This window comes from Siphateles boraxobius, unplaced genomic scaffold, assembly GCF_051911475.1.
Source record: "Siphateles boraxobius isolate OS27281-9 unplaced genomic scaffold, OSU_SipBor_1 9, whole genome shotgun sequence".
In the NCBI taxonomy this organism is placed as follows: Eukaryota; Metazoa; Chordata; class Actinopteri; order Cypriniformes; family Leuciscidae; genus Siphateles; species Siphateles boraxobius.
Genome location: NW_027509219.1, coordinates 28,928,995 through 28,950,891, shown reverse-complemented (window position 1 = coordinate 28,950,891; position 21,897 = coordinate 28,928,995). Strand labels below are relative to the sequence as shown.

Genomic DNA, 21,897 nt, shown 5'->3' with positions numbered 1-21,897 from the left:
CCGACTGTTACCAGCGGGGAGTGACGATGGGGGCCGTCTCATACCGAAAGGTCATCTCAACGGACGCCTCCGACTTAGGTTGGGACGCTCTTTTCGAGGGCAGAACGGTCTTTGGCCTGTGGTCAGACCGAGAGAAACGCCTTCATATAAATTGTCTGGAGATGATAGTGGTCGAGAACACGCTGAAGCGCTTCCTCCCATTCATACGAGACCATCACGTTCTAGTCCGATCGGACAACATGTCATTGGTGACCTATGGGCACCGTCTGGGCAGTGTCAGATCCAGGAATCTCTGCGATCTGACGGAACCCCTCCTCGTATGGTCTCAGCACTTACTGCGCTCGCTGGGAGCTGCGCATGTGCCAGGCCATCTGAACGACGGACCAGACAGACTGTCCAGAGACAACGTTCCCCCAGGGGAATGGTCCCTGCACCCCCAGACAGTCCGGTTGCTATGGCGCCTTTTCGGCAAAGCGGAAGTCGACCTGTTTGTGTCAAAAGACAACGCTCACTGCCCGATGTTCTTTTCAAAGAACGAGGACGCGCTGGCCCAAATCTGGCCCAGCCGCCCACTTTATGCTTTCCCTCCGGTCTCACTGTTGCCACAGGTAATCAAGAGAATCAGGGAAATGCGCCACTCGGTGCTCGTTACAGCCCCGCGATGGGAGAACCAAGTCTGGTTCACGGAGCTGACGCGGCTGTCACGTACCCCTTGGCCGATTCCGGTGAGGAGAGATCTCCTCTCTGAAGCCTGCGGCTCAATCTGGCAGAGCACTGGTCTCGGCACGTATTTCCATTCATGACATTTGTGAGGCGGCGGGCTGGGCCTCCCCGTCCACATTTGTTAGGTTTTATAACCTGGAAGTTCCCGCCTTGCAGGCTAGACTTCTGTCAGCATGAGTGGGATGTACCTTCCGCCCAGATCTGACCGTGCGCAGACTACTCTCACGTGACTTAGCTCTCCTGGTTGAGCTGCACTATATGGGTTGATATGCTTTATATAGACCGGCAGTGCCACTCTGTATTTCCTATGAGTGCTTATGTATATATATATATATATATATATATACACAAGCGACTTTCGCTTCAGTCGATGAAAACCAGAGAGGCAGCCTCCGAGCCGTACTTTTATACGCTAAGCCACACCCATTCTTGCGCCCTCACTGGGTGTGACGTCACACCAGGCTCAGTGGTAGGGTGCTGCAGTTGCCGCAGGGCAGCCAATGAGCACGCTAGACAGCCTGCTCTAGGTACGCTGGCTGCTGCACTGCGTTGACAATAAAAACAAAATTAAGGATAATTTTTTGGCTTCATATCTCGAGAAAAGATGACTTTACCCGTAGCGTAAACAACTTACGCAATACTCGTTCCCTCTTCTAGAGAACCGAGGTTACGTACTTAACCAAGTACGTTTTAAGGAATAAGATTATTGACTACAGTGGGACTTTATGTTTTCACATGGATAGTTCAATTGCACAAATGTGTTTTTGTTTTTTTTTGGTCTATTGGTTACAAACACCTAGTTTAACCGAAATTAGAACTGTGAATTTGATCCTGCAAGCTAAATATTTGGTAGGCTAATTTGGTAAGCTACTAAATAAGTTATAATAATTTATATTATTATACATTTGATGATAATATCATCATATATTGTTGTTTAAACAAGTCAACACAATAAAATCACTCAGCCAAACACATATTTCATGAATTCATTTTTGTTTCATAATTGCTTTACCGAACATTTTCAATTCGAGAACCGAATCATACGATTCATTCGAAAACAAATAATTTAGTCCTAGACTGTGCCCGAAATCTCATACTCTCGAGTAGGTAATAATTTTGAATAAGTTATTTCCACATGACTGCTAAAAAATATATGTTCTATATAATGAATGTGTAGTATGACTGTAATCTGGACATACTACATGCCATGTTGTCATTATCATGTGACCTACCAGTGTTAGTTGCCTTGCTTCACTGCCATTCATAAATCCTCTCCCATGGCCTCATGGGATAGTAAAGTGTCCATCGTATGTCCATCTTATTCACAATTCAGAATTCAGAGTACTGTGAAAATTGAACATAGTTCTTTTGTCACATATTGTTTTTCGCCCTATATGTGATTTCGGATGCAGCATTTCTGAACATCATGGTGAGTGAATAATGTCAGAATATAAAAGGTTTGTTTTTAGGTTAAATATTCTTCTATGGTATTATGGCTCTACAGAAAGAGACTTCAAAAAATATTCACTTCAGTAGAATTCTGTGACAACTAGGCGTTCTGTTCTCTGCAGTTCTTTCTTGATCTTATCTTTTTACAAACTCACTATGCCTTTTTTATTTCACATACATCCTCCGTCTCTCTCTCTCTCTCTCTCTCTCTCTCTCTCTCTTTCTCTCTCATCTCAGCGCGGTCTCTCATTGTTAAATCTCAGCAGTACTGTGAGAGTGGCAGAGCAGTGAACACGGTGCGCAGAGAATTTATAGAAAACGTCACAACCGCACGAGAGAGAGAGAGAGAGAGAGAGAGAGAGTAGTGAGAGGGGAGGGAGAGTGTGAGAGGAGGACAGAGAACGAGGGAGGGTATATTGATACAAAACGACGGTAGTTTCTCTTCAGTGTGTGTGAGAGAGACCATGAGTGGAGACAAGATGGAGTGCTGGAACAGATGAAGACTGTCATTGGGTGAGTGTGTATGTGTGAATATTTGTCTGAATGCCTTTGTTTTTATCCACTTGATAATGCAGGTTTGTGTACCAGCTTGACCACCTGTTAGTGTGTGTGTGTGTGTGTGTGTGTGTGTGTGTGTGCCTATGTCCACATGCACACATCTGCGTGTCTGCTTGTGATTGTATGTTGCCTGCAGGTGTATTTTTATATGAGTGTACATTGGAACACATTTCTCTGTGTATGCGTGTGTTTATAAGTCATAGTGCACTAGTAGCTGTGTTTATCTGCACTTCTGCTTAACTCTGCGTATGATGTGTGTCTGGTTGTTCTCGCCAACATGTGTATGTTATGCAGCCTGACAGCCTTTGTGTGCACGTGACAGTGTTTTTTGTATCTTACTAGCCTCATGTGTTGAAATAACATCTGTATGTGCAAAGCACAAATATTATTGTTGATTTATGTTGTTTGTGCAACACGAGGCGAAGTAAAACTGTGTAGTACATTGTGTGTTTGATATTTTAGACTTACAATAACATTCATTAGTGTGGCATTGTCAGCAATCAGACAAAACAGAAAGGGAAAAAAACGTTGTTGTTCATAACAGTGCCATTTTATCTCGCTTATTCTATTTTTGGCTTGTTAGATGGTCTAGTTCACGAGAAAATAATTTTACGAACTACAGGTAAAGATGTGAAAAACAGAGATTGAAAGAGAATGTGTGAGACAGATAGATCGCACAGAAGAGGACTCGAATGAATCAGACTCTATATCTCTGTCCTTAGGGAAGTAGTGTAATCAAAACAGCCGCATTACTGGTAATGAAAGATATTATCAGCACAAAGTCTGTCACACGTCTTTATCCGTCTGGATCAGGGGCCGTGGGGCATTCTTCTGTTTCACTTGTGTCACACCAAATATTTCATTTTCAGTTTTGCTTAGGACAAAAATTGGCACCACAAAATTGTTTGGAATTGTGTAAGATGATAAAACATATTTTGAATTTAAGACATAGTTAATCAAAATTATTTACTCATCCTCATTTCTTTCCAAACCTGTACTTTTTTTTTTTTTTGAGAACATAAAAACAACATTTAGCAGACTGTCCAAGTTGCTTTTTCTCCACAATGAAATTCTAGGGAAATCACCTTTTTTTTTTTTTTTTTTTTTTTTTTTACATTTATTTGCAAGGATATTAATAGGGTAATTTAATATTTTTGGCAATTAACTAAGGGTAATTAACTATTTTGCTTTATTTTATTTTTAAAAGTTTAATTTTACATTTATTTTAAAGGAAGAGGGAAATTACCATTATATGGTCATTTTTAATTTTTTAAGTTTATTTATTTATGTATTATTCTTTTTAGGTTTTAATTTTTTAACCCATTATTCCTTAAGCTTTAAGTATAAAGCTCCCTTAATTAGATTTAAATTATTCTGAAAACAAGAAAGATTATTTGCTAATGGGTTAAGAAAAGTAAACATTAAAAAAATACTTAAACTTCAAAATTACAAACTTATTTCAAGAATATGTACCTTAAAACAAATCCATTATCTTACACAATTTTACTTCTCTTAAGGATCTGGTTTTAAGGATGTTTATATTTTGTAAGAAATCTAGACAAAAAAAAAAGACTCTTTTTGTGCTGTTTTTGGAATGGGAAGAATGTACAGGATGCTCCAATGGGTCCGTGTTATATTGTTTTTATTCCAATATATTTATATATTATTAATATCATATGATATTATTTGTATAAAACAGTTTTAGCATGGTTGTTAATTTAAAAAGTTATGTTGTTTTAAAAGCGCTTTCTCTCTCTCTCTCTCTCTCTCTCTCTCTCTCTCTCTCTCTCTCTCTCTCTCTCTCTCTCTCTCTCTCTCTCTCTCTCTCTCTCTCTCTCTCTCTCTCTCTCTCTCTCTCTCACACACAATCTCCACAGTTCTTTCCAGTGGTCCCGATGAGCGTCTCCAAACCACCTCCGCCCCAATCCCATTTCCCCCCCAGCAACCCTTCCTCCCATCTCTCCCTGCCTCCATCCTCCTCTTCCTCCCTCTCTCCCTCCTCCCCTCCCTCGGCTGCGGGTCCCCCCAGCCCCGCTGTGCCTCCCCCTCCCTCCCCGGTGAAGATCTCCATGCAGGAGCACTTTGCCATCAATGTGTGCCCCGGCCCCATCCTCCCCATCCCACAGATCTCAGACTTCTTCCCTCGTTTCCACGACTTCCCCATCACCCCCCTTCCTCCCCGGGAGAAGCAGATTTTAAAGGACAAAGACAAGGACGGAGAGGGGGACGGAGAGAAAGACCACAAGAGGGAAAGAGAGAAAGAGGAGAATGGAGAGTTCGTCGACTCGGATGACGATGACAGTGAGTTTGCCTCGTGGCTAGTGACTATTTCACGTTTATATCCCTTTGCACATATATTTTACGCTCCGCTCTTCTTCCAAGTAATCATTTTGCAGATGCATTTTTCACAAAGCTACTGACATCCCTGTGAAACGATCTGAGGGTTAAGTGCTTTTCTCAAGTACACAATGGTAATAGTACCTGGAGGAGTCCTTGTGGGTTTCGAACCTACAACCTGTGTCATTACTAGCCCAAATCTTTAACCACTAGACCACATCAGCCCAATCACTTTCTTTCATTGCATTCTTCTCTATTACATAACTCCCCACATAGATAAATCCATTGACATTTCTTTTTCTGGATTCCTTTTGTTTGACTGACTGATTTTATTCACCAGTAAGCAGCCAATGAGGCATGAGCTCTTCCCATCTGCCTGGACCTGCATCTCACACTGTTCAGTATTGATTGTTTTGTGTGGTGTTGGCCGGATTGGTGTGAGTGTGTGAAATAACTGAGGTACGCGATCGGAGTGTTAAATACTTAATTAGTCTCTGTAATGGTGCATAAACATTACAAGCCCTCTGTATGTGCACAGCCCTGATTAGGTCGTTACAGGCAAGACTGATTCCCTGCTTAGTCGTTTGGGTTGTTATAGGCCTCTATTTTTGCTAATGTGCGTGCAAGATATTAAGTTATTCTTTTTTTTTTTCAGCCTACCTGGGAACTCTGGAGTTCAACCTGCTATTTGACCAAGACAATAACTGCTTGCACTGCACCATCCACAAGGCCAAGGTAGGTTTAATCACACACAAACACTACTGGGTGTTTTTTCAACTATAGGCATTGTTGGGCTTGTGCACTTTTAAAAATAAACTCTCTTAAAGCACATCCACACTCTCACTCGTTCTCTTAATAATGTCTAAACGTTGACTTTTTTGTTATATTCTTCCGAATCGAATGAACATTTTCACCACATCTCCAATAATGTATTGTGTTGGAAATTGAAAATTATACACAGTAAAAATATTCTGATCACAAATTATATTTTTAAATTTCAACTTCATTTTTCTTCACAATGCAAACAGGTGCATTTGAAAAACCTCAAGAGAAATAAGCCAAAAAGTGTTTGTTGTGGTTAAAATGAATAGGAAACTGAATATCACAGATTATTTCACATTTTTTAGATCATAATGCAGTAGTTGTAGAATGTAATAATGTATATTTTAGTCATGGTCTGGGAAAAGAGTAGAATAAAAAAGAGTAGAATAATAAATAATAAAAACAAAAAGAAAAAAGTTGAAATCAACCACTGGAACATAAAATTGCCTATAGATGAAGAAACCATTTTGCACAATTGACATTTTGTGGCTTTTAGTCTTTACTAGGGTACTTCTTACAATTGAAATATTAACAAATTGCATAAATCTTTTTTAAAATGCTATTATTATTATATATATATATATATATATATATTACTCATTATGCAACCATTTGCAAAATATTGTCCAATAAAATGCTGTCTTTAATGAGTATGTCCATACCATTACTATTAAACAGTGAATTTACTAAACACAAAATGTACTTGCATATAATGTGCCAAATGAAAATAAAATATTTTATTTCATGGTTTATCTTCAGTAAGCAAAAAATAAACAAAAAAACTTAAGTTAAACAGTCTTGACTCTAATATCACACGTGTCAGTGCATTTGAGGATTCCCCTCTGGTCCAGACAGAGACAAAAGTGTGCATATTACTGGAAGGATATGATCTACCAACCTCTTACCCTGTCAGGACATGTGTGCACATCTTATGTGACATGAAGTCTATGTGCTTTTTTGTGTTTGTGCCCACAGGGACTGAAGGCCATGGACTCCAATGGACTGGCTGATCCATATGTGAAACTCCACCTCCTGCCTGGAGCAAGCAAGGTCACTGCAACCTTCTCACATGCACACAGCATGGTTAAACTCTCGCAGCACCATCAGCACAAGTTGTGATTCCCTGACACTCATGTACACACAGTTCAACACTTTCATTGCACAAAACACACAAGCTATGTGCGAATGCATCGCCGGCAGGGCCGCCTGTGAGCACTGAAGCTGTTCATTTGAAGAACGTGTGGTGGAAACTGGTGGATTCAGTATGTGCTTCAGCACTGAATTATTCTCGCTCTCATTTCCTCTGCATGTAACAAAGGCATTGCGCTCTAATCTGTTCAAAGGAGGACAGGCTGAGACAGGAGCAGCCAGAAGCGTCCTGTCTTCTCTCCAGCGGTTTTTACTCTTCTCCATCCTCCCGCGCTCTCGTCCACATCTCTGCCACTATCTATCTGTCTATCGCCACATGACCCACTTTGACCTTGGAATACCAACACAGTGTTGAGTGCAGGATGGGAGGGAGGGATGGAAAAGAGAGAGAGACAGATGAGGGGGGACAGCAGCAGGTGGTTGTCATGGAAACAGCACAGATTGTTACACGACTCACGTCAACAGAAAAGCGTATATATACAAGAGGGAAAAAGAAAGCGAAAAGCGTCACGTCTTGCGTATGCTTCCATGCACCAGCCTGGTAAATATCGGCCGCGGGGATTATACAGACCCATACCGAGCCGGAGGTGATGGACGTGTATACGTACGTTCACCCATCAGACGTACAGACACGCATGCAAGTACGTGGGTGTGCAGGCATTTAAAGGGCTCTCCTTTTGTCCTTTTACACGCTTCATGGTTTCATATGCATTCACATGCTATCTATTAAAGGAATAGTTCCTGAACAATTTGTCCTTTACTCACCCTCCTGTCTTGCAGTATGACTTTCCTTCTACTTTGGAAGATGAAAAGATCTGTTTTGTCCGTGCAATGAAAGTGAATGGTGACCATGGCTGCTTAACATGATTTTCAGTAATCAAGTCTTAAATTTCAATCTCTTCCTCACATCAAGCGTTGCATGGCTTCATAAGACTTGGAATATAGTGCATAAGTACACTTCCCCGCCAAAAAAAGTTGTTGTTTCTGTTTAAGTAGACAAATGCTTAACAGTCATTATTGCTGTGATTATTATGTTTCTAGTAGCATGTTATTTGTTTTGGCAACAGTTCTTCTAACCCTAATTGATGGAGTGTGTAGCTTTTCATTTCTTAAACAAACATGTAGGAAGACACATCATTGGCATATTCCAGGATCACAATGTCAAGATGCATCAGCTCAAATTGTGAAAGAATGTTTGGGAGGGAGCATTAAGAATCATTTTCACACATGAATTGGCTCCAGACCTTAAATTCTTTGAAAGTCTTTGGGATGTGCTGGAGGAAACTTTACAGAGCGCTCAACTCTTGCATTGTCAATACAAGATCTTGACCAAAATAGTATGCAACTCTTGATAGAATTTTTTTGTGTGATATTATTTCCATTCTTTCACACTGCGATCCGGATGAATCTTGACATTGTGGGACATCGTGTTATTAGGATGTGAAGAGACTTTCAACCAGCATAACAAAAAATGTTTCTATAACAAATCGCCTACCCTGCCTTTAATGTTTAACATTATACTAGTTGTCAAGATAAATGAATTGCAACTTAAATTAAATTATAAATTAAATCTCTTTTGAAACCACATGTCCAAGAATGTGAATGACAGCCGGCAGCACATAAATAAATACCATAATGTAAAATTAATCATTTTATGCACATTTACATGTGAACCATTTCCATTTACTTTTCCAATGAACACAAAATTGGCACATATTTTCGAGTACAAATGCACAGTGTTCGCATTTATTTGTCTATTAAACTACATATCAATTTGTGTCTTATATTGTGATCTCACTTTACAGCATATTTTTGTCCATTCATTTTGGAGACATGTTCTTAAATATGACACATTTATAACAAACACATACATACATACATACAAAGTCTTTAATCATCTCCTTATTTGATCATGTTTTATTAACCCAACTGTTCCACTATCTCGTATCTACTGAAGGTTCCCTCGATACCCATGCCTTTTCCGTGCCCCTTTGACTTACGCCAGGTACTAAAGCGAATTTGGTGTGTGCACCTGAAAAGAAAATACATGGTTCTACGTCTAAATAAACTCAATTCTTGTTGAGAAAAAGGAGACAGAAACATCCATTGTGAATGTGGAGGCCAAGCTTAGGTCAGTGGGGTCCACGGACACCCCTGGCTATCCCCTAGCTCCGGCCCTGGTGTGAAACCAGACCTTTCCTTCAGGGGGCGCCGAGTACAATTGCACTTGGACTCGGACCGCAGTAAACGTGCCCTGTGTGAAAGCCCACTAAAACTAAAGTGCTTTAAGTAATTAAAAAAATTATTAATTAACTATAAATATTAGTTTAAAACTGTTAATTGAAATACTGAAACTAAACCTGAAATAAAAATTAAAGCTAAAAATATATATTAAAAAAACAAATCAAAATGAACAAAAAAAATTTACTAAAACAAACTGAAATGAAAACTGAAAATATAAAAATTAAAGCTAAATCAATATATTAAAAAAATACTACAATAGCTAGTCTCCATCCACTTTCATATGGAAAACAGCATCCTGAACATTCATCAAAACGTCTCCTTTTATGTTTAACAGAAGAAAGTCTCACAGCTATAGGATGACATGGTGATTTTCAGGTTTTCAGAATCAGAATCAGTTTTGCATGAACTATCCCTTTAACAAACTTCCACTTGTGCTGGCACTCCATCAGTATCCCATAAAAAGTGCAGGAAGCAGAAGGATAAAAAAAGCGAGAGGGAGGGAGAGATTGTGGGGCTGGAGAGTGGCCCCTTCTTAGTTGAGTGTATGTGTGTGTGTCATCACACAGCATGGAGAATGAGATATCTGAGTCACACACTCTCTCCCAAGCTGCTGCTCTGGGAATCTCACTGCTCTGGGCCAGATGGAGAGAGGGAGAGGGGGAGAGAGAGAGAGAGAGGGAGAGATGGGGAGAGAGAGAGAGAGAGAGAGAGAGAGAGAGAGAGAGAGAGAGAGAGAGAGAGAGAGAGAGAGAGAGAGAGAGAGAGCGAGAGAGAGAGAGAGAGAAAGCGCTTTTAAAACAACATAACTTTCCAAATTAACAACCATGCTAAAACTGTTTTATACAAAAAATATCATATAATAATATATAAATATATTGGAATAAAAACAATATAACACGGACCCATTGGAGCATCCTGTACATTCTTCCCATTCCAAAAACAGCACAAAAAGAGTCTTTTTTTTGTGTAGATGTCTTACAAAAGGAATATGAGGATGAAATATTTAGAATAAAATGCGATAGCACCGATTTGGCAGGAGCAGAGAGAGACAGGTGAAACCATATGTTTTTGTAAAGATGAGATGTGAGTGAGGAAGTTGGAGAGAAAAAATAGATGCAAAACAGGGGTATTTAGCCATTTTTGTCAATTGGATAAATGCTTTTAGGGCTGAACCAGATCATGAGTGATCAACCAATAATTAGTTTTTATGGTTAATACAGTATTTACTGTTTTAAGTACCATGTTTTTAGTCCAATTAACATTTATGAAGCTTAAATAGCCAACAGGAAAATAAAGTTACCTTAGTTAAAGATTACAAGGGCCCATCAATTAAAAAAATAAATAAATGATGATGTGCATGGATAAATCATTTATAATAAATACTACAATATACCATAGAAAATAAGAATGGTCAATTTTGATTTCATGGTGACTCTAAATTGATCTTTCTAATCATAAAGAAATCTGGGGGAAAAAAGAAGGATCACAGTTTTCACAAAAAAATATTAAGCAGCTTTTTAACATGTTTAAATTAATAAAATGATATGTGTATATATGTATGTATGTATGTGTGTATATATATATATATATATGAGTTATTTTAATTTGTAATGTAATATTTCACAATTTTACTATTTTTACTGTATTTTGATCAAATAAATGCATTCTTGGTGAGCATAAGAAACTTTTTTCAACAACATCAAAAAATGTTACAGACCCCAAACTTTCGTAGTTTATGTAGGCCTATATGATATTATTTTAACGTACGAACCCAACACCATGTTTTGTACTGTTTGGTACTGTTTTATTGATTTAATTGCCAAATTAATATATTAAATGCTCAGTACCATAGTCTTACCATTTGACGTCATCACTGTACCACGGTACTGCCAGAGTATCCGTTTCAATTAAATCAATTGTGGTTTGAATGATGCATCTCTTCCTCATTCAAGTCCCAGTAGCTGTTTGCTCAGCTGGTGCTGTTTTAATGAATTGTTACATGTATTTTTTGCTGATGTCTGTTGGAATTAAAGTGTGTTTATTCATTTGCCGAGCATCCTCAGGGGGCGAGAGAGAGGATAGCCAAGCTAGGCTGGTTCCAGCGTCAAATGCAGCAGTGCAGAGAGTAGAGCAGAGAGAGAGAAAGAGAGAGAAATGAAATATGCAGAGAAGCAACATGTTCTTCAGGCAATGAATGACGTGGACTCGCTCTGTCAGGAAAGCAATTGCATGCGAGAGAGTCTGCGGTTTGGGAGATTGTGTTTGGGTCTTTACAGCCAGAGCGTTTCTTTGATTTAACACTAATTTGCTAAACGAGCTTTTGGAGGGTAATTGCCCAGTTTGGGGAGTTTAGTATGCATGTCAGGGTATTTGAAGTGCATGAGTATGGGGTGAGAGCTGATTTTTAGGGATGAAACGGAGGGAGTGTTGAACTGTGTGTGTGTGTGTGTATGTGGGGGTGGGTCAGATTTGGCCTACATTGTGGAGCAAATGTCCCCACAAGCAGTGGCATCGTTTTTGAGGGTGTACTGACTCACTCTGTGCTCTAGGCTGGATATGACATGACTAAAGGGGGGAAAACACTTTTTAACTTGCTTTGTAATGCTTTGTGTAAGAGTGGTACAGTTTTTGTGTAGTGTGAAAGGGGACTAGGGTACAAAACTTGACCTAATATGTAGTTGTTGTTGATGTTGTTGTTGTTTTTTAATATACTATGCGCAATTTCAACTGAACTTGACAGCCAGTGATCATCATGCATTTTCATTGTAAGGAAAAGAGCAGGTTTGACATTTTATTTTACAGAAAAAAGCTAAATGAATAAATGTAACTTTAATTTGCTTAATTTTAAAAGAAAGTTTTTTGGAAGTTGCATTTAAAATTGGCCTGATGCTTTTGCCCACAAGGATTGTAAAACATGAAATCACCTGCTTTGTGGTACTTATTATTATTTATAATTTATATTTATTTATCTATCATTCTATATAATTCTATCTTTTGTTCTATCTATCGATTGTTCTGTCTGTCCATCCATTCAGTCTTCATTTACATTTATTAATTTATCAGACATATTTTTTATTCAAAGCGACTTACAAATAAGGAATACAACCAGTGATTAATCTTAGAAGCAATAAATATGAGAAGTGCCAGTAATCCAAAGTTTGAGGTCTGTCTATCTATATAACAGTCTATCTGTCTGTCTATCTATCTATCTGTCTGTCTGGCATTTGATGTTCTGTCTAGCAATCTATCATCTGTCTTTCTGTCTGTCATTCTTTCATATCTTTCGATGGTTCTGTCTAGTGTTCTGTCTGTCTATCTGTCTGTCTGTCTGTTCTTTCATTCTATCATTTCTGTCTAGCGTACTGTCTATCTATATCTGTCTATCTAGAAAAATGTAAAAGGTTATTTTAGGGTTTTGGGTTAGTCTTATTTAAATGTAAATACACAGTAGATGTTTATAGAATGTCCTCATTTAGATACTGTAGCTACATAAACAAGTGTAAGTTTGTGAGTATGGGGGAGCAGATTTTAGGGTAAGACACAGAAGGGGTGATGATTTTGTGTGTGTGTGTAAGACAGAGGGGAGGTGAGCTGGGGAAAGCCTCCTGTCCTTTCTCTCCTCTGCAAAGTAGGTGAGCAGATGTCTGCCTTTCACCTGAGGGAGAAGAGATAAATGATGTTTCCTCCTCTGTCCTCCCTGACTGACTCTCTCTCTTCATCTTTCCCATTGTCATCTTTACCCAGATGAATCATGCCAATTCAAACTGGCGGCATGTGCCCTCTCAGATTTTGACCCAAGTAGTGGGTTTTTTGAAATTTGAAATCCAACTTACATAAAATTATTTGTATTAAATTATTATTATTTTAAATTTTGCAGGTAAAATAATGTCTGAAACACTGGCACATTCACATATCTAAATTTGGATCTTCTAGCTTAGTTCCACCTGAGTCTCACACTTTTTTAGCAATATAGCTAAAGAAAAGTTTTTCTTTTTTTGCATCTAATCTCAGCTTGGCCACAAAGGGACTACTCCTGTCACTGATGGGTACAATAAAAAAATTTCCAGCCATAAATATTTTTTACCCTGCATGATTGTTTTTTAGCATTATATTGTATTTTTTGGCCATTTGAAACTTTAGTTGTTTTTTTTTAATAGCATTTTTGTCTTTGTAGTTTTTTTATGAGTAATGATGTGCCATTTTTATTCTGTGCCCTAGGCAGGTGCAATGAGATAAGATTCCCGTGACAAAAAATAATGGTCTGTTCTCACTGAATACAAAAATGTGGTGCAAATTCACAGCCAATCAGAACATATTTGATGTTTAATGTGCTGTTATGCGTGGAACTGTATTTATAAATATTTATTTTATGTTCATACAAGATCAACGTAGATCCTCTAGTGCAACCTGTGATTGAGTGCTTTGTTCAAGGCCTTAACCACTACACCACCACCCACTTCACAAAACTAGCTCGACTGAGCAGCAGCCGATTCTAACATATTCTTTAAATTGAGAAACTATATACAGCAGTGGTAATTTCTGCACAGATGGAGCTTGGGGTGTTAATTATTCCCCCCAAAATACTGTTAGGTGGTGAAATGCAAAGTAATGTTTATTTTGGGCATGATTGTGCTTCTGGTTTAGTGGTGAGTTTAGTGCTCATTTTCTTCATTTAAGACGTACTGGGGTAATTTGGTGTAGTGGTTAAGACTCAGGCTGTTAACCGCAAGGTGTGTGGAGTGTGTGTTTAAGATTAATAACAGAAATTCATAAGCTAATAGCTACCCCACAAATAATTCTTACTTCAATTACTTTGAGAGTTACAAAAAATTATCCAGCTCAGTCTAAGATGCATCTTTCATGAAAAGGCAGAACATTTTGCTGTATGTGCTCATTGATATTTACAAAATAGATATTTAGACAGGGTTGCCAACTCTCACGTATTTGGCGTGAAACATACACTTTCAGGCTCTGTCTCACACTCACATGCCGGAAATCTCACGCCAAATTAAAAAAGCCAATGTGCTGCCCAGACCGTTTGGCATATGACATCAAGAATCAGTCGCTCTCCTTGGATTTTGATATCATACGCCATTCGTTCTGCGCAGCACCACATGAAGTCAAGCACACATATTGACAAAGTATGGCTTTTAATTAAACCAATGAAGATCTGTAACCATTTGATTAGACCAGTCTGTACTAATCACATTTCCCCCACACCGTTCAAGGTCACTATATATAAGCGGCCGACCCCCACATATGCGATGATCAACAAAGAAGTTTAGGCGGCATTGTGAAACGTAGCGTTTGTGCACATTCTGTTAAGTTACCAAATGTTTTGACAATCACAATACACTTATTGTGATGCAAGGTTTTTGTGTTTTTATTACAACCCGTATTGCAACCCTGCTTTAGAGAGCATAAGGTTTTTGGAGAGTGATGAATAGGAGAGGTCGTGCAATAGCCCTTATATGGAGATGGTTTGGGCATGTCTTATGCTAATTACTAACTGTGTGTGCACGCTCCCTCATTTACATTAATCTGGATTCATCAACATTAGACTGATGGTAAGAACAAGTTTATGTGCTTGCACAGCTGTTGTAAACCCAGCAGAAATTTTGCGTGAGCAGCTTTTCTACACACTTGTCTAGACCCAGAGTGTCTATTAATTAAATTCATTATCGTTCTCAATACACTCTACCTGTCTCTTTCAGGCAAACAAACTGCGCACTAAGACTTTAAAGAACACGCTGAATCCAGTGTGGAATGAGACGCTCATCTATCACGGCATTACGGCTGCTGACATGACCACCAAAACCCTCAGGTACAGTACCACCTCCATTTCCCATGATTCTCACCTGCATCCACCTATTTTTGGCTTTACTTCCACTGCTGAATTCACCCTTTGAATATATGGCTTTCTGTAAAATCCCACGAGTGTCTCCGTCCAGATTATTAATGACAGTGAGAACAATTTTGAGCCCCATTTGTGTGCTGTGCATGTGTGAATTTCATTACTTCATGATGTTCAGGTCAAGTCAACTCTTTGTCACACGGAGCGCATTGTGTGTGGGCATGTATGTATGTGCGCGTCTTTGACAGTATGTAGTGGCAGTCTCTGTGGTGCAATAACACACATTAGCCTTAAGGTAACACCCACACTTGGGTCTTACCTTCTGTGTAGAGGAATGCGACAATTTGAGCAATAAAACACAGAGGACAGAGTGAGATGGGGCAATTTCTCTACAAATGTAATAGAAACCCTTCTGATGTACAGCTGGGAAACAAACCTAGCAGGAGCTCTCTTAGGATGAGAGCGAGGGAGAGATAAAGAGAGAGTGAAGCTGTTTGCCTTACTTGTTCCACTTTTTGGCTGAGGCTGTGAATAATTCTAGTTTCATACAGAAATGTTTTTTAACTCGACCCCGATTTACCTCAGCACTGGAGAAATACCTTCAATCCAGAGATTTTTGCCTCCACAGTGAAACTGTTTAACACAGAAGCTTCTTGTAAATTAAAAATACAATTAGATGCATACATTCTGCCAAAAGTGACACAAGCCGAACTGTTTCTCGTGGCCGAACATGGATTCTTGCCACTTTTGAATCCCAAAGGATGAGTTTGATTTGATGATTCTTTACGCTCTGTTACGCTCTGTGACCATCATTCTGAAGAGCAGGTTGTTGGAGCCCAAGGCGTAGATGGAGTATGTCACCACGGGCAGCGTCAGCACCTTGTCACAGTGGCTGTGTCTGGGCTATGACAGCTGGCTAATCTCAGACCCGACTGCAGTCGTTCAGTGCAGGGAGAGGCGGCAGGGATGAATATTTTACGTATAAAATACCAGAGCAAGTATTTCCATATTTACTGTATTTCCTCCCATATGGTCCCCTGTCAATAAATGTCCTTTCTTTCATCAGCTTTTGTCATGTGAATGTCATTTCTCAATGAGAACAATGATTGCTGTTGGCAGGGACATTTTTTTTTAAGAATGTCTGCATTATTAATAGTGCTATTGTGGCATTAAATAAAAGCATCCTATGCTATTAGTCATTATCATAGCGGATGTCACGGAAGCATACAGTAGGTGTGTTCATTGTTTATTAGTAGACAGTGCGTGTTAAGCAGTGGTCTTTTAGGAGCCTGGCTGACAAATTTGTTTTGCCACATTTTAAAAACACCTTAACCAGATGTGACACATTTCCAGCGTCATTTTTCTGTGCTCACTGAAAGTGAAAAAGCATGATGCAACAATTGCAGCTAATCAGAGCAATTTCATGTTTAATGTATTTTGTGGAGAGGGATTTTAGAGCAATGAGATTTTGCTGTTGTTGGAGGAATTTGATTAATTGTAGTAAAATTAATCTTTGAATCTGTTCACAAGATGTAAAATCTTGTATTTGATGTCCACAGAGTGTGTATGTGAAGTTTTAGCTCGAAATACCCAACAGATAATTTTTACAGCATGTTTAAATTGTCACTTTTTGGGGCTGAGAAAAACGCGCCGTTTTAGTGTGTATCCCTTTAAATGCAAGTGAGCTGCTGCTCTCGGCACAGAGGGCGGAGCCTCATGAACTTGTTCTTCAGTGTCAGGACAATCTCATCTCATCTTTTTTATGAAGTTTATTGTACGTAAAATCACACAAAAGCGTAATTTTTACTCCAAAAAATCACTGTAAGAGCTGAAAAAACAGTATAAGAACTGCACATTAAAAACTCTCTCTCTCCCTTTCCCTATCATCAACATGCACAGCGAATTACAGAAAAACACTTGTTACAACTAACAGTAAACAAATATATACATACTTTATGCATTTTCAGTGTGTGCTTAAAAAACTGGTAAACTATATCCGTAAAACAACTCTGACGAACTGTAATAAAGTGCATGCTCTGCCTTTCTTTACTGCAGTGATCAGTAACGTTAGGCCTATCGATCCGTAAGCTGGATCACGAACAGTTGGTACAGATCCATCCTCGAGTAACAGCGGCAGTAAATGACGACTGCTATGTTCATTCTTACATCAAACAACAAAACACCTAAATCGCTTAGGAGACATTCTTGTCTACAGCTTCTCTGGTGTCGAAACAATGGTGGAATGTGTACAGCTCACTCAGGGCGGGTCTATGCTTAAACTGCAGTGTCCGTCAACAGTCGCGGGCGGGGCCTGTGCAAAAGTACGTCACATTGTCCAGAATCTGAGAACGGGTTGTTCTGAGACAGTGCTTATGATTTATGTGGATTTTAAAAAAAAGGACTGGGTGGATTTTATCATTAAAGGGGGGTTGTGTACACACATTGCCAACACACATTTATGTTCAAACCATGTAAAAGTGAATTTTGCATAATAGGTGCCGTCTTTACGGAAAAGTTTGCTGCGGCTGGTAAACACCTTTCCCTAACCTACTGTAAGTAAAGTAAACGTGACGTAACTAGAGTGCTGAATTGTAGAGCTTGTGCAAACATATCCTCGTTGCTATAAGAAGCTTTTCTTATGCTTTATTTTACAAAAATGCTTGCTGTTTTCTCAATTTTGTCATGCGTTTATTTTGTTTTTGAGAGCAAACCGTGCCGCACATATTTACATAATCTAACCATCGCTTTTAGCAGTGTGGGTGGCGTCAGATGTTCGATAACAGTTTATCACGGCTCACGTATTTCAATTTTCATTTTACTTCTAAACGAAGAATGAAAAATAACTTTGTTGTGAGAAAATCAGGGCCTTAACACTCTGTTTAGTTCCTGTCTCTATGAAGCTCCTGTCTCCGAAAAGCACCATTTTCTATGATTGGTCCGCTTCCAGCATGTTTTGGAAATGTTGCGGCCCTTACCATAACCATGCTAGATCCGAGGCGGAAAAAACTGTCTCTTGGACATGGCGACAGTACAGTATTTGTGCAACTCAACCAGGCCTTGGCCCCTTAATTTTGCGTTTACCTTGGGAGGGAATTATTTAAATGAGCTATTTGTGTTGGAAGAAAACTTAAGACTACAATCAAATTGTTTCAGGGAGTTCAGAAACAGCGCTTATTGATATAGAGAATAACTCCCTTTGGAGGGACTTTGTGCTTTGTAACATTGCAGACATTCTTCATTCTTCAACAGCAACATTATACACTAAAGAAAGTTTTTTAAAAGCATAATGGGTCCTCTTTAATAGGAAAATGAGTGTACTGGGCTTTAATTGGTAGCTGATATCATTAATCAAATTAGCATATGAAATACTTAAACATGTGAGAAACTTTGAATGACGAGCAGTAAAATTCTGCAGAAACCTGTGGAGCTTTCTGTGAAATCCTGCCGGCACAGATTTTGCGTGGGCCTGCCCATGACTCATCTGACTCACAGTTCAATGCTGAATAAACATTGAATACTACACATCTTCCGGATGTCCTGCATGTAGGTGACTTCCGTGTGCATGCAAACTCTTGACATAATCACAATGACTGACATTAATAAGGAAAAGCTCAACCCCGTGAGTAATACATAGCAGCTTCAGGAAGAATGATGAACTGGAAGTGTTATCCACCTCCACACGAGTGTGTGCATGTGTTTGTATAACCATTGTGTACACACCTGGCTGGAAGGAATGACTAATCCACAAAGCAATTATCCAAAAAGATCATGATGTCAGTGTCATCTGCTTACTGATCTTTAGGTGGACAATAACTTTATTCTAGTGTATTCTTTATTCTTTATTTTATTATTATGTGCTGTAAACCCAAAACAATCTCTGTTACTTTACTTTCCTATTATCACTGTAAAGCTGCTTTGAAACAGCCCATATTGTTAAAAGCGCTATATAAATGAAGGTGACTTGACTTAAGTGCAGGCTCTTGCTTTCTCGCTCTTTGACACCCACAATAACACTTCCGTTCTTTCTTTTCTACAATTGGCTATTTGTCTCCTCACCCTGGCAATTCTCCCTCTTATGTTTTCCTCAGTTTTTTCGCTGACGTAAAACTCATCTGTCTTTTCTTACATTGTGCACTATAAATTCCTCTTTTCTTATTCTGGTTATTGTTGTTGTTTCTTTTCCTTAATTCCCTCTTTCTCAGTGTCAATACTAGAGGTTGAATAATAATAATACATTTTGACGATTCAAGTAACTAAGGTGGGGTGAAAACAGATTTACTTAGATAAAATATTTTTTCATCAATATATTAATTTTAAAAACTATTTTATCTAATCTTATATACATTAACTAATTTTTTTTTAAATGTCACCTATTTCATGATGTCATCTATGAAGGTTTAAAGTAACACAACTGTGTTCATTTCAAGTCAGACATGATTAAAATTTGTGATGCGGTTCAGTGAGTCGGATGTTAATTCAGTAAGCAATCTGGTGGATTCAGTGATTCGATTGAAAGATTCAAAATAAATCTCTGCAGTTGTGGAGTCTTTTGACTCATTAAAGTGGATTAATTAAAAGAGATGGCTCATAAGTGTCAATTGAAATGAATCAAATAGACTCAGAATCAGACTACACTTGCACTGTATGCTATTTGTTTTTACACATGCATCTAGCAAGACAAGATAAGATTTTTTTTTCAGTGATCATGTCTTTTAAAGTATTATGATTAATTTAGATAGCAAACTCACAACTCAGATTTATTTAGTCTTAAATGCTGTTAAATCAGTAGCTCTGCCATTGAATATGCCATTCCATTTGCTCAATTCATATTCATAAGTCATTTGAATCTAAATTAATTTTGTCACTGGCACAAGCGTTAATTTTTCCTGATATCTGATCTTTTATCCGGACTAATTAAATGGTCAAAAATGATATTTTGGTCAACCTCTAGTCAATACCACCTTCTCAGTTCAGAGTCTCTTCTCTTGAGATATTCTCTTTCTCTCTGGCTGTGCGTGCAACATGCTTAACACATTCTGCCTTGAAGGTTGAGCCGAAGAGTTCTGAGTGCCATATCTCTCTCTCTCTCTCTCTCTCTCTCTCTCTCTCTCTCTCTCTCTCTCTCTCTCTCTCTCTCTCTTCCAGGTTGTGTGTGTGTGATATGGATCGTTTAGGACGGAATGAGTTCATAGGTGAAGTCAGGGTGGCGCTCAAGAAACTGAAGGAGGGAGAGAGCAAGAAATACTACATGGGCCTTGAGAGAATTGCACAGGTGTGTGTGTGTGGGTGTGTGTGAGAGAGCCATTGTGGCTGTTGTGAGGTTACGTCCAATTGGAATTTGTACAATGCATAATTTAGTGTTTGGGTATTTACTCTATTATTAATAACCTTTCTATGGTCTTACAGGCCCGGGAGGGTAACAGTCAGGCAGTGGATCCTGGTTCTCTTGTTGCCGAAGAGGAGGTAAAGATCAATAATTTCCATCCCATACTTGAGACCTCTGCACACTCCCTATTTACACTGAAACTGCACCAGAATATAGAACACTCACAATCAGGGTACAATGAGAATATAGGGCCCCAGGATAAAAGGGCCTGTTTTTTTATTATCTCAAATTTACCAATTATCCAAAGCACTATCCTGAACACTTGTTTGTCTCTTTGTACTGATAAACTGTCCTGCTCCATGAGGTTATCATATTCAGTGGCAAATAGCTGATTCTGAGGCAATTACTTTTAAAATAAGTTTTTAAATTTTTCATATCTATATCTATATATATATATATATCGCAATGAGAATTTCTTTAATTATATGTATATTTTAAGATAAGATTTTTGCCTGTACTAATATTGTGTACAGGGTTCACCTACTAAATATAGTATAAGTGGATATAAAAAGCCAAAAGATCATTTGTACATCCATTGCTGACAGTTTAATTAAGTATATACTTGCACTACTGTACAATATTACTATTAAAAAAAAACTGTTCTCAATTTAAGGTATGTAAAATGAATCGTATTCCTTTGATGCAAAGCTGAATTTTCAGCATCATTACTTCAATCTTCAGTGTCACATGATCCTTCAGAGATCATTTTTTACTATAATGTGCTGATTTGATGCTGAAAAAATATTTATTTTTATTATCAATGTTGAAAACAGTTCTGCTGCCTAATATTTTTCTGGAAACTGATTAATTTTTTTGCAGGATTCTTTGATGAATAGAAAGTTCAAAAGAACACCATTTATTTCAAATAGAAATAACATTTCAAAAGTAAGAGACTATACATGTCTTACTGTCGCTTTTGAGATAAAATAAATAAATAAATCTAAATAAAAAAATCTGACTGACCCCAAACTTTTAAATGTTAGTGTTTTTTGAGACAACATTCTTATAATTTTTGCCTGCCATTTTCATCTGTTACTGAAGGGGTTTAAGTATATACTTTAATGTTACTCAAAAATATCTTGCCATATCTTAAGTTTTTAAAACTTAAATAACTGTATATCAATACAGACACCTTTAAATGTCCTTTTTAATTAACTTTTTTATCATTTCTTTTCACACACATTTTGTTACTCCATCTATATACAATACAAATATTATTTTTTTCTGTCATCATTAGTTTAGATCCATAAAAACAGCCCCATTGTGGGTTTTAGCCCCATTGAACCCTACTGACATATATTGTTTAATTTATTGTTGATGGTCTGAATATTGATCAGTGGAAACAAGGCAACTGCAGACTGTCTATCTCTTTCTC

General features: G+C 38.3%; 1 protein-coding gene across 3 annotated transcripts in view; it reads left to right on the top strand.

The window, feature by feature from the left end:
* Positions 1 to 21,897, top strand: part of doc2g (double C2-like domains, gamma) — a 115,690-nt gene that overhangs the window by 67,416 nt on the left and 26,377 nt on the right. For 2 of the 3 annotated variants that reach the window (XM_077222706.1, XM_077222708.1), the window contains exons 3-8: positions 4,608 to 5,031; positions 5,723 to 5,802; positions 6,865 to 6,939; positions 14,997 to 15,106; positions 20,282 to 20,408; positions 20,543 to 20,599. In XM_077222706.1, coding sequence (XP_077078821.1) covers positions 4,608 to 5,031; positions 5,723 to 5,802; positions 6,865 to 6,939; positions 14,997 to 15,106; positions 20,282 to 20,408; positions 20,543 to 20,599 — 873 coding nt within the window. Of the gene's footprint in view, positions 1 to 2,433; positions 2,686 to 4,607; positions 5,032 to 5,722; positions 5,803 to 6,864; positions 6,940 to 14,996; positions 15,107 to 20,281; positions 20,409 to 20,542; positions 20,600 to 21,897 lie in introns of those variants that run through there. The other variant, XM_077222707.1, reaches the window with a different exon arrangement.